The sequence below is a fragment of the Pagrus major genome, chromosome 8 (genome assembly GCF_040436345.1).
Source record: "Pagrus major chromosome 8, Pma_NU_1.0".
In the NCBI taxonomy this organism is placed as follows: Eukaryota; Metazoa; Chordata; class Actinopteri; order Spariformes; family Sparidae; genus Pagrus; species Pagrus major.
In genome coordinates this window covers 11,723,981-11,736,728 of record NC_133222.1, presented here as the reverse complement: position 1 = coordinate 11,736,728, position 12,748 = coordinate 11,723,981, and the positions used below count along the sequence as shown (strand labels likewise).

General features: G+C 38.4%; 1 protein-coding gene across 1 annotated transcript; it reads left to right on the top strand.

Moving 5' to 3' along the window:
• The first annotated feature begins 9,592 nt into the window (after positions 1–9,592).
• On the top strand, positions 9,593–11,814 carry nr2e3 (nuclear receptor subfamily 2, group E, member 3). Its single transcript, XM_073472710.1, has 8 exons — positions 9,593–9,668; positions 9,937–10,069; positions 10,210–10,313; positions 10,414–10,677; positions 10,845–11,032; positions 11,126–11,366; positions 11,445–11,550; positions 11,682–11,814. The coding sequence occupies exons 1-8, from the start codon at positions 9,593–9,595 to the stop codon at positions 11,812–11,814; spliced, it is 1,245 nt and encodes a 414-aa protein (XP_073328811.1).
• Positions 11,815–12,748: the final 934 nt, after the last annotated feature.

Here is a 12,748-nt window from a genome sequence, read left to right as displayed (position 1 = left end):
GAAGTGTCAAGTCAGCAGAAAATGTAAAAACTTAAGTAAAGCACAACACGTACCTCAAAGTTGTTCTTAAGTGCAGTACTTGAGCAAAAGTACAACATTTAGAGTTGAAGTGTGAGAGAGAGGAGTGTACAGAGAGAAAAAGAGGGGAACATCAGGAGAAATGTACTGTGTGTATGTGTGTTGGATTTGAGAGAGAGTAAAGTTTTTGAACTTTTTGAAAAACATACACTACTCAAAATGAGTCAGGGATGTTGGGATATTTTAGTGTTTCCCACACTGAATTTTTGTTTGTTTTGTGAATATTGATCCCCAAAATTAAAGCCACACATTAAATTTGACAAAGGACATGCATATATGAACCCATATCCCTAATTTTGAGTAGTGTAGTTTATATTCAGCATGTAGATCCCTACTTTTAAGACATCTTGTTCAGGATTTCACAGCAGGACCCACTTTCCAGTGCAGCCTGGTACTGAAGAGTGATTTGAAGTTCAGGTGTTTCCTCCTGCTTTCACTCCTATCTGTCTACTCGGCGATCACATTTTGTATCATCAAGACAAGACAAGACAAGATGATGAGAAGCCAGACAGTGTTTGTTTGAGCAAGATCTGAACATTTGCTAGATTGAGACCACCAGAGTCTTACCGCGAAACATGTGTCTGCGTCTCTTCTCTTGGACGTTTCCCCGCGTGTCTCTGAAGAGATGAAGTTGAGAAAACTCTTCAGCGACGAGGAGAAAACTGATAATCCGGCCAGATCCGCAGTGTGACTGCTCAGCTGTGTTTCCAGGGTATCTATGGTTCCGATGCGAAATCAAAGCAGCAGAATGTCACGAGCGGATTGGAACAGAAACAAAGCAACACACGAACCGCCCAGCAATAAATCAAACTTATTGTTGCTAGATGCAGTGAAATACACGTAATTTAGAGAAACTCCTCATACTTTATGTGATAGTTGTCACTTGTTAAAGGTGCACTATGTAGTTTTGGGGAAGAGTGAATTAATCAGAAGAGATCTTCAGTGACTGGAAATGGAAATACTCAAGTAAAGCACAACAACTACCTCAAAGTTGTTCTTAAGTGCAGTACTTAAGCTGAATTTTTAGTTTGTTTTGTGAATATTAATCCCCAAAATTAAAGCCACACATTTAATTTGACAAAGGACATGCATATATGAATCCATATCCCTAATTTTGAGTAGCGTAGTTGATATTCAGCATGTAGATCCCTACTTTTAAGACGTCTTGTTCAGGATTTCACAGCAGGACCCAGTTTCCAGTGCAGCCTGGTACTGAAGAGTGATTTGAAGTTCAGGTGTTTCCTCCTGCTTTCACTCCTTTCCGTCCACTCGGCGATCACATTTTGTATCATCAAGACAAGACAAGACAAGATGATGAGAAGCCAGACACTGTTTGTTTGACGCAAGATCTGAGCATTTGCTAGACTGAGACCACCAGAGTCTTACCGCGAAACATGTGTCTGCGTCCCTTTCCACAAGCGATGGACGTTTCCCCGCGTGTCTCTGAAGAGATGAAGTTGAGAAAACTCTTCAGCGACGAGGAGAAAACTGATAATCCGGCCAGATCCGCAGTGTGACTGCTCAGCTGTGTTTCCAGGGTATCTATGGTTCCGATGCGAAATCAAAGCAGCAGAATGTCACGAGCGGATTGGAACAGAAACAAAGCAACACACGAACCACCCAGCAATAAATCAAACTTATTGTTGCTAGATGCAGTGAAATACACGTAATTTAGAGAAACTCCTCATACTTTATGTGATAGTTGTCACTTGTTAAAGGTGCACTATGTAGTTTTGGGGAAGAGTGAATTAATCAGAAGAGATCTTCAGTGACTGGAAATGGAAATACTCAAGTAAAGCACAACAACTACCTCAAAGTTGTTCTTAAGTGCAGTACTTAAGCTGAATTTTTGTTTGTTTTGTGAATATTAATCCCCAAAATTAATGCCACACATTAAATTTGACAAAGGACATGCATATATGAATCCATATCCCTAATTTTGAGTAGCATAGTTGATATTCAGCATGTAGATCCCTACTTTTAAGACGTGTTGTTCAAGATTTCACAGCAGGACCCAGTTTCCAGTGCAGCCTGGTACTGAAGAGTGATTTGAAGTTCAGGTGTTTCCTCCTGCTTTCACTCCTTTCCGTCCACTCGGCGATCACATTTTGTATCATCAAGACAAGACAAGACAAGATGATGAGAAGCCAGACACTGTTTGTTTGACGCAAGATCTGAGCATTTGCTAGACTGAGACCACCAGAGTCTTACCGCGAAACATGTGTCTGCGTCCCTTTCCACAAGCGATGGACGTTTCCCCGCGTGTCTCTGAAGAGATGAAGTTGAGAAAACTCTTCAGCGACGAGGAGAAAACTGATAAACTTGTTTTCCAATCCGGCCAGATCCGCAGTGTGACTGCTCAGCTGTGTTTCCAGGGTATCTATGGTTCCGATGCGAAATCAAAGCAGCAGAATGTCACGAGCGGATTGGAACAGAAACAAAGCAACACACGAACCGATCAGCAACCGAACACACACGCACGCACACACGCACTCGCGCGCATACACATACCTATAATGTAATATCATTACAAAGGCCCAAATATCCAGTAGTTTTGGAGAAGAAATTCAAACTCAGAATTTTAATATTTACAATATTATAGAGCTAACAATACAAACTCAATACAAACTGAAATATTTATTTTTTTCATAACTGAATAAACAAGCTGTTCTCAGAGGAAAATAAGGTCCCCAGACCACTGTTTGAAGCTAGAAAGGTGGCAGGGTCCGCCACATATAAACAAAGTAAAGCAGTGTGAAATTGTGTTGTCCTTTAAGGTCAGTTTGTTTATTCAGTAATGAAAACAGAGAGTTTGTTTATTTAGTTTGTTTTGGCTTAAAACGTCAGTCAGTGAAGATCTTTCTCTTCTGATTAATTCATTCTTCCCCAAAACTGCATGATACATCTTTCATTTTCAGGATATATCTTATCAATAATTAAAATTGTAATTAATGCATTTGTAAATGGCCTACATCTACTGCACCTCTATTATTTAGTGCCCTCTTGTTGTCTGATGTCTAGTTCACCCCAAAATGAAAATTCAGTCATTATCTACCTTCCCTCATGTTTCTGGAGCTTAATAGCAAAACAGTGTTGCAAGATTTTCTTTAACATCTCAAGTGCATTGAATTGTTTTAAACTAAAAAAAAAAACAACTGAAAAAAAACACAAAATAGCTCCATATAGCTCTCCCTGCGAAGCCCCAAGATCCCACATTGATTTCAAAACAATTACTACAAACAACAGCTACAAAATGTATTTAATTAATTACTATGTTAATACATTTACTGCACCTCTATAATTTGGTTTCCCCTTGTCGTATTTCTATGGCACAGAGTTTAAAGTTTCTACTCACATCACTTCAGATGTTGCCATACCTGTTTTCACCCCTTATCAAGTAAAAGTACAACTAGAAATATTGAAATGAATGTCCCTCTGGTATCTCACTGTATTGCACTTTCCACTTCACCTCATGCCATGGTTAAACTTTTCCATCCTGATTGACTTTCAGTTTGATTTTATCAGTGTAAATGAGAAAAAAGAAACAAAATTAGTGAAAAGTAATAATGTGGTGTTCACTCGTTGCAATAGAGGAGGCACAGGCCTCAGACACTTGGCTTCAAGACCCTGGTTTTCATGATGGAAAGCAAATCCTACATCATTTTCAGGACACATTTGAGTTTTTAGATTGCTCAAAACAGTGTGCAATCTAAAATATTCTGTCTGAGTCTGACAGCTTTTCTTGGATACATAAAGCGAGATATTAAACCATGTTTATTTTTTAACAAATACTAGACTTGCTGCTACTATCACGTTGCACGTACTGTCACTTTTGACTTTTAATCTTGCTTTTAATTGCTCATGTATAATTTTTACTTATTTTCTTATCATTATTTTATTATTTTCTCTTTTTATCTATATTTTTTTTCTTTCTTACAACCAAACTTCCCATCAGGGCCTCAATAAGGGCTTATCACGTCATATATCATATCATATCTCATCTTATTTTTTCTCAGACGCTGATTTGAGCAGAAGAAAAAAACAAACTGGGTCAAATTTAATGATGGATGTGACCCAGACAATCTTATTACTGTAACTGTACTGTAATATGTAAGCCTATAAATGTTCCAGTCTCACACACATCATCTCTGACTCATCAGCTGTAGGTTTGCTCAGCTCTGATCAGCTACATCCCTGTGACCACACGTTTATACACAGTCAAATGGCTTCTGTCTCCCTCTAGAGGCCAACCTTTGATCGACAATGTTGATCAGGCTGTAATGCTGAAAAAGTGACTGAAGATTTCAGCATGACCTGTGCAATTACAGGTGAGACAAGACTCACTATCCAGGGGCTCCTGACAAATACAGAAAAAAACATTGTCAAACCTGAAGCTGAAGTTCAAGGTTCAAGGTGATTTATTCATTCTTATACAACACAGGGTTGCACAATGAATACAAAGTTTGCAACAAAGAACATACTGTACATTAAGTTACTTAGGCTATAAACATGATATATAAACAGGCATACACTCAGGAAATAGTTCTGTAATGCATTTTAAATGTGCATCAAGGTGAATGTTAAATAGCAGTATCAAGATGGTGATGATAATGTGTTCAGCAGCTTCTCATTTAAAGTTTGACATCAGGTAAATAATGTCACTGTCCATCAACTTTGAGTACATGTGAGTACCAAGCATCAAAAACTGCTAACTTTTTTTTTTAATTTCAAATTTCAATAGATATTGATAGAATAACGTGAATTTGTCCATCCAGGATAATCTTGTAGTGAAAATCTGGTAAAGTGACAACCCTAACAGAGAGTACACCCTTGAATATGATAAATTATCTCAAACTTTAAATTCTGCTGCACAAGATCTTTAGATCATGCTTAGCTCTCATTTTGATATTCAGAATATCATAAGACAACACAAAGTAACAATGCGGGTGGATAAATGTCTGACAAAACGTACATTTGGCTGTCAGAAAAGTTAATGATTTGAGTCTGAAACAATGCACTGATGTCACTGTCCATTTAAAATGAAGTTTCTGGCAATTTATTTGTAATTTTATCCATCTAAAGAATCTGAGCTTTTATTCACAGGACATAACCAAATGAGCTTCCCTGTTCCCTTGTCAGCGATTACATGGATTTTACAGTCTCACTGACTGGTTAATGTACCTATTGAATTGAGTGGAGATGACTCTGATATGGACTGAGACAACTGATTTTCTCATTGTGTGGATTACAGCAGTGGCACAGATGGCAAGGCGGTGCAATCCCCGGGAGCCATAGTGCTGACACCTCAATCCTTCTACTTCATCTGACTAGGGGGGAACCCTGAACCGGGCCTAATGATGCAGGCTTGGTTAACTATTCCCTGCAGACACTTGGAGCCAGGTAGACATGCTGAGTGCAGTGCAACAGAAGATTATGATGTTATAACAGGGCACACATAAGATTATCTTACTTAAGTGGACGTCTTTATTCATTTGAAATTGTAAACTTTACATTTAAGGTCTTTACAGTTTTGTACAGTTTCTACAGGCTTGTATAGTTTTTGTTTTCAGTTTGTTTTATGAGAGTTGCTTTGTTATTTCTTTTTTTTTTAATGCAAGTTGTCTAACCAATACATTGTTTTGTTATATAACTAGAAGAAGATCGCATAAGGTTTATGATTTAAAAGCTTACAATAAAAAAATACAAATACATCACCAGTTATGATACATTTTACACCTTATAAATTTGAGGCAGCTGCCCCCTATGCATAAAGAGGACAGCAACAACTTTAAAAGTTAATCTCACTCTTTGACAATAGCTGACATTCAAGGAGATTATATCAAAAAGCTGCTTAAACCCATACAAAGATTTGTGAACTAGCATTCAAGGGCATCCTCTGAAGGACAATAAAATAATGCCTTGCACATTTGTGTCTGCTGCAGTGCATGTGCCTCAAGTCAGTGTGTTTGAAAATATGCAGAAAGGTAACAACACTTTTAAACTAATGAACAGCTGATCTGTCTGATCTGCCGAGCAACTGATCCAGGGGTTTTACTAGTGACGTGTGTCAAATCACCTGCAGGGCCCTGTCATCATAAATGTTTCCACTAATTACATAATAATCCTGCTGGCTCATGGCAGCGAGCTGCTAAAGATTAGCTGTGCATCTGCACAACAATCACAGGGCTGAGGGGTGAAGAAACGTGACAGTTATCCCCGCCAGGCAAGACCTCAAAGCAGCACTTTGCTGATGGCAGCAGCATCTTACCCGTGCTGACAACTGGACAGTCAGGCATCCAAAAAACAAAAACAAAAAGGACTATTTCATGTTTCACTGCGATGTAAATCTTTAAAGTCAGGCTTTGCTTATGTGTAACTCATTTAGACAATACATAATATCAGTGTAAAGGTATTACCATCGATCATCACAAACATTAAAATTTGAAATGATCTGAAACTTACAACCAATCATTTTCCTCCAAGATGACCTTTTAAAATCCACCATACATGTAAATTTCCTGCTAAATAATGTGAAGAACAAGATAAGCAGCTCACCCCTGACATGTGAGTAACACCTGTGTTATGTAATCTGATATGAGACTCCAGATTACCATACTCAGTACTGCTTAGGTCAGTAGAAATGTGTATTTTAGGCTTATCAACGGAGTAGATTTAGGTAGGTGTAGGTGTTTTCAGTGCAAATTTATACCGCAGCCGAACATGCGGTGTAGTGCAAATGCAAATGGCCACCAATTTTCTCCTCACTGAGTGTGTGACTGAGCACAAATTCTTGTTTTTTGTTTTTAATTGTTACAGTTTTCCAACAGACAAAATTAGTTGGGAAGAGAATTGTGATCTCAAGTAGTTATTGAAGGTTCATTTAAGATATTCTGATGCCAGGTTTGAACTATTTTAACTCTTTTTGACTGATATAATGGTTATGAATCCAGTCTGGATACAAAGTATTGAAGGTCCGTTGGCCTCGGAGGGTTTATAATGAACATATTCGTATAGACTCAGTTTCATTTGCTTTGGGCATGTGTGATAGTCAAATTGTTGTTTGTTGTACACAAGGCAAAGCTGGAAAAGTTTGTATAGCACCTTCAAAACACGGTGATTTACATACATTTTATGTAAAGCAAAGTGCAAAGTGCTTTACATAAACAACAACAGCTTTAGACAAAATATACAAACTCAATGAGGAGATAAAAATCAATTATAGTTGAACAAAATGACATGAAATACACAAGAAGTTGGCCCAAATTTATTAAAGCAAATAGAAGTGCAGTGCAGGGATTTAATCAATCAAAGACACAGGAAAACAGGAAAATAAAATGATGTAAGATCATCAGGAGGTTGGAAATGCAGCTTCACTGAGTTCTGACTTGAGGTAATATTAACAAAACTCAAACAAATCAGAAACTTACTTTTTTCTTCTTTTTTTTTTTAGATCCAATTTCTGAACTACGTTGTCCCGTTTCAGGATTATAAAACTGATTCAGACAACAGGTCTCTCTGTGTGTGTCTGCTTGCATGCGTGTAGACAATGCTCGTAGACAGGACCTAATTTGTAATCCTTTTATACACCAGTTTAGGCAAACAGAAAGAGCTCTGTTTTCAGTACTTTGTTGTTTTCCTAAAATCAAGAGTGACTTAATAAGGATTACAGACAGAAAGCATTCTGTGGACACGAGACATCACTATCTTTAGTGTCTTTGCTACTTTTGATCTGATTAAAGAGCTGAACTGGATTTTATTAACCATATGGAATAATGACTACGGCTCCCAATCTAGTGTGTTTAGTGGAGTTGTGCACTTTGGTCGCTAATTAGGCAGACAGAGCAGTCACCATATGGCAGAAGAATGGAATTAAGGGTCAACTTGTGTCTGCTCTTTCAATCTCTGCACTAATTGTTTTTCTTCTCATCACCCCCTTTCGTGAGGAGGGCACATTTCATGGAAGGTTAAGCCACTTTGCTGATTTGGGGTGGCTGTATTCATCCTGAGGCCATTAGTGTCAGTGACAGGACCAATATGGCACAGAGGGAACGTCTTAACTACCCCGTTAACCCCACAACCCTGTTGACAGGAGGGAGAGGAACATATGTTTACTCGGAGTCGGACAAATAATCCATACTGCAATGTTCTGTGATTGACATTCTTGTTGATTTTTTTCGTCTTGAATTTGACTGCTATTCAAAGTTCACTACTAGCCAACAAGTGAACTCACTTGTGAGTGAACTTCTAAAATGTGGACGGTAGTTGACGACTCATGGATGATTTGAGCCAGCATCAACCAGATTTAAAATAAGGTCGATAACATGAAGCATTTTCCTTGTACATGTCTGTCTGTAGCTTTTCCTGTAACATCTATTAATGTAAAAACAAAATATATATTTTACACACCTAAAGAGACATCTACACAATGTTACACAGCACTACAAACTACCACTTAAACACTTTATTGGTAACAAGTCAGTCAGCCAGTGACAACGCATTAACTAGTCAATGACCATCAAGCAGAATTTTGTGACTAGTTTAAAGTAGTAATGATAATAATTTGCTGTAAGTCATGATTATAATTACAGTAAAAAATGTTGCATTTATGCTACATATAGCACAACATGTATTTATTTTTTGATTATTTTTTATCCGTGATGACATTAGATTAGAGTTTGGATGGGACATCTCTGGATGGGCCTGTGAAAACAAATCTTCCTCTGGGATGACAAAATCTAAATCTAAATTACTGCATTAGACAGAATTACTAAAACGGGTACAAAATATCTTGAAGCAATAATAAAATGGTAAATGAGAGGTGAGGTCACATGATAAAACACCAGCCTTTTGACTGGCATGAGTGAGGACACACTACATAAAACACAATTATTCATCTGATCTTGGAAAAGCATGATGAGAAATGACTGAACAGGGAACAATTTAAACAGTGACGATTACAGTTACAATCCAGAGACACTGGAAGTCATCCAAGAGCAGAGTGGGTTTCCTTTTTTCAGTGTTCACCGTTGTTTGAGACAGTCCTCCCTGTAAGTGGTGTGACTGATTGATTTACCCTTATAGACAGTAAAGATTAAGAGGATGACAAATCAGCATTTGCTTACACAGCGCCTGGTGCTAATCTCCTTGTCTTCCTCCAGAAAGCCCCCAGACGACTCAGGCTCGCGCACTCATTCTGGCAGAGAGAAGGAAAGAAGAAGACAAGAACTCTATTGACCCCTCCATTACATCGGAAACGATCAGAGAAAGGACAACAGCCCTGGATCAATATCATCGAGCATACCTGGAGTAATTCTCTGGTGACACTTCAACTCTAGTTCAGTGGAAAGAGAACTACAAACTCTACATCTTTTGAGTTTTGGGAGCGTTGCCATGTGTCAGCACTTCACATGAAAAATGCTTTGATCCAGCAGAAGACAGAAGAGGAGATACTAATCTTATATTTGTCTAAAACCTATTTATTAAGTGAAGTTCACTCATTAGAACACCTGTCAAAATGGAGGACCACATGACCAATATGAGCACATTTTCTTCTGAAAACTCCAACGACTTCACAAATGGAACAGAAGCAGGTGAGCCATCAATTGTTGTAATATGAAACACCTACAGAAATGTGCCAACCAATGACAAGATCATTAAAAAAAACACAACATATGTTTTCTGTATAACACATTATATTGTCAGAGTATAGAAACAAAGAAAATAGACAGAAGAAATTATTAATTGTATTCATAAAATTAAAAAAACATCAGTACAATTAAATCTTCTGTTGATCCTTAAAGGAGTGTGAAATAATTTTAAGTATATTTCTGTTCCCTACAGATAACAGTTCAGTCCCAGGTAAAGCGCTTGGCCATGGGCTGCTTTGTAAAGTGTGTTCTGATTCAAGCAGTGGTAAACACTACGGCATCTACGCCTGCAACGGCTGCAGTGGCTTCTTCAAGCGCAGTGTCAGGCGAAGGCTTATCTACAGGTGAGCAAAATTGGATTTTATAGGGGAATCAGAATTAGCATGTAGATAATGGAGAAATACGACGAGTGTAACAAGTAATTCTTTGTATTTTAACATAGTACTTCCTGCTGAATTTTTTTTGCTGTTGTTGTAATATTCAGGTGTCAGGCTGGAACTGGCAGGTGCCCTGTTGACAAGGCTCATCGGAACCAGTGTCAAGCTTGTCGACTAAAGAAGTGTCTCCAGGCTGGCATGAACAAAGATGGTGAGAAAGCACTAAATGAATTGATTGTGTGGAGTGTCTGTGAATATATAATTTCTGTCAAAATGATCTAAACCCTTTTCTTTACTGTTTCCTTTGGCAGCTGTGCAGAATGAGCGACAGCCTCGAAGCACAGCGCATGTCAGTCTCGACTCTATCTGTGTGGATACTAAGAAGGAGCACCTTGCCACTACACGGGACCTCACCTCCTCTGCCCCCTACTCATCGGTCATCTGCAGACCTCTGGTCACCTCCTCTGTCACCACCTCGGCCACCACCCAGCCCTGCAGCAACCCCAGTAACAACCACCGCTTTATGGTCAGCCTGCTGACTGCAGAGACTTGTGCAAAACTGGAGCCTGAGGATGGTGAGATCATGTTACAAAAGTTAAATTAAGGTGGACATTAAGGTGGGGTTTGGCTTTAAGGATGATGTACATTTCAACATAAATTTAGAGTTGTCATATCTGAATAGAAAAAATATTGTACTGCCACTAGCTTATACATCTGAATAACTTTTTTTTCTGTTGCACAGTGGAGGAGAATATTGATGTGACAACCAATGATTCAGATAGAGACCGGACTCCCTCCGACTGTCGTATGTCCCCATACACCTCCAGCTGTTCAGAGAGTATATATGAGACATCGGCACGGCTCCTCTTCATGTCTGTCAAATGGGCAAAGAATTTGCCTGTTTTCGCTCACTTGCCATTCCGAGACCAGGTGAGGCCGACTTGTATATCGACCTAATCCGTTTTATCATACATAAAATCGTGTGTGAGACTGATGACATGTATTTTTTTGTGACGTCCTCAGGTGATTCTCCTTGAAGAAGCTTGGAGCGAGATGTTCCTCTTGTGTGCCATCCAGTGGTCCCTGCCCATGGACAGCTGTCCTCTTCTGACTCTGCCAGATCTTTCTCCCACACAGCAGGCCAAGATCTGCCTCCCCACAGCTGACCTGCGCATCCTGGAGGAGGTCTTCCATCGCTTCAAGGCCCTGGCTGTTGATCCTACTGAGTTTGCCTGCCTGAAAGCCATTGTACTGTTCAAGCCAGGTGAGTAGTTATTCCTTCAGTAATGTGTATCTGTTATTAAATAGGCAATGTAACTAATGTCTGCTGTTTGACTTGCAGAGACACGCAGCCTCAAAGACCCAGAGCAGGTGGAGAATCTTCAGGACCAGTCACAGGTGTTGCTCGGTCAGCACATCCATTCAGTTTACCCCAGCCAAAGTGCCAGGTAAGCCTGCTGCAACTCTCTGACACATAGCAAAGATCTTCAAACATAAAAACATCTGCAGCATTTGAAATTATTTAAATAAAAGCCTGAACATAGACATGAACTTCTTCTCTTTGTTGTTGTTCATAAAGGTTTGGGAGACTTTTACTTCTGCTGCCGTCCCTCCACTTTGTGAGCTCTGAGAAAATAGAGCAGCTGTTCTTTCACAGGACCATTGGCAGCACACCCATGGAGAAGCTGCTGTGTGACATGTTCAAAAACTAACCAAGCATCGAGGGAAGCCGAGGGACACCTGCTAAGAAAACACATTAAACCAGCTCTAAAGCAACATGATATGTGGTTGTATATTTCACAATTATGGCATGATAATTAATTAAGCGCACAGTGATTCAGTGATTTTTGGACTATGTCTTTGTAAATGCTACGATTTTGTTATTAAGAACCAGACATACCAAATTTGTGTGTGTTGATACTTAGTTGCAGGGAAAAGTGTTTTTTATTACAGTATATGAAAATGAGGATATGTGTTTTAAATGTCAGTATTTATCTTAAATAAATATGGAAATTTTGTATTTGTTGTTCTCATCTCTGGTCATTTTATACATTCTTAATTTGGTTTTACAGAAACACAAGAGAGCATGACATAAAATGCTCCAAAGAGAAAACAATATTCAGGTTATCTCTGTTAATTTAAGCAAGTCTTACTATATATATATATGTATATATATATATATATATATGTATATATATATATATATATATGTATATATATATATATATATATATATATATATATATATATATATATATATATACACACACACATATATTATATTTAAGTATTATTCAATACATATATATTGGTAATGGTGTGTATTTCAGTGACTATATAACCAGACATTGCATTATGCCTACAGATATGAGAAAATCTGTTTGAGGTTATTTAAAAACCATGCACCTCTGGCACGTTCATTTTTCAACCTTAACTGTCTCACTCTGTACATATCTTAGTCACAAATCTTTAATAGACACATTCTGTTGGAATTCTTACCAAAAAACCTACTTGTTGTGTGGAGTAGTAACAGGTTATAATTAGGATTAGACCGAGTATGGACCCTGGCTGATTATCGGGACCAATTTTCAGCATTTTCCAATCATTGGTATCTGTGATTTTTCTGTCAGATTGCCGATAAAATAA

Excerpts from the sequence above, each read along its gene's own strand:
- nr2e3 (XM_073472710.1), top strand. The coding sequence starts at position 9,593 with ATGGAGGACCACATGACCAATATGAGCACATTTTCTTCTGAAAACTCC. Across the intron at positions 10,678-10,844 it reads AAAACTGGAGCCTGAGGATG|TGGAGGAGAATATTGATGTG; the intron begins GTGAGATCATGT and ends TCTGTTGCACAG. Across the intron at positions 11,551-11,681 it reads TACCCCAGCCAAAGTGCCAG|GTTTGGGAGACTTTTACTTC; the intron begins GTAAGCCTGCTG and ends TTGTTCATAAAG.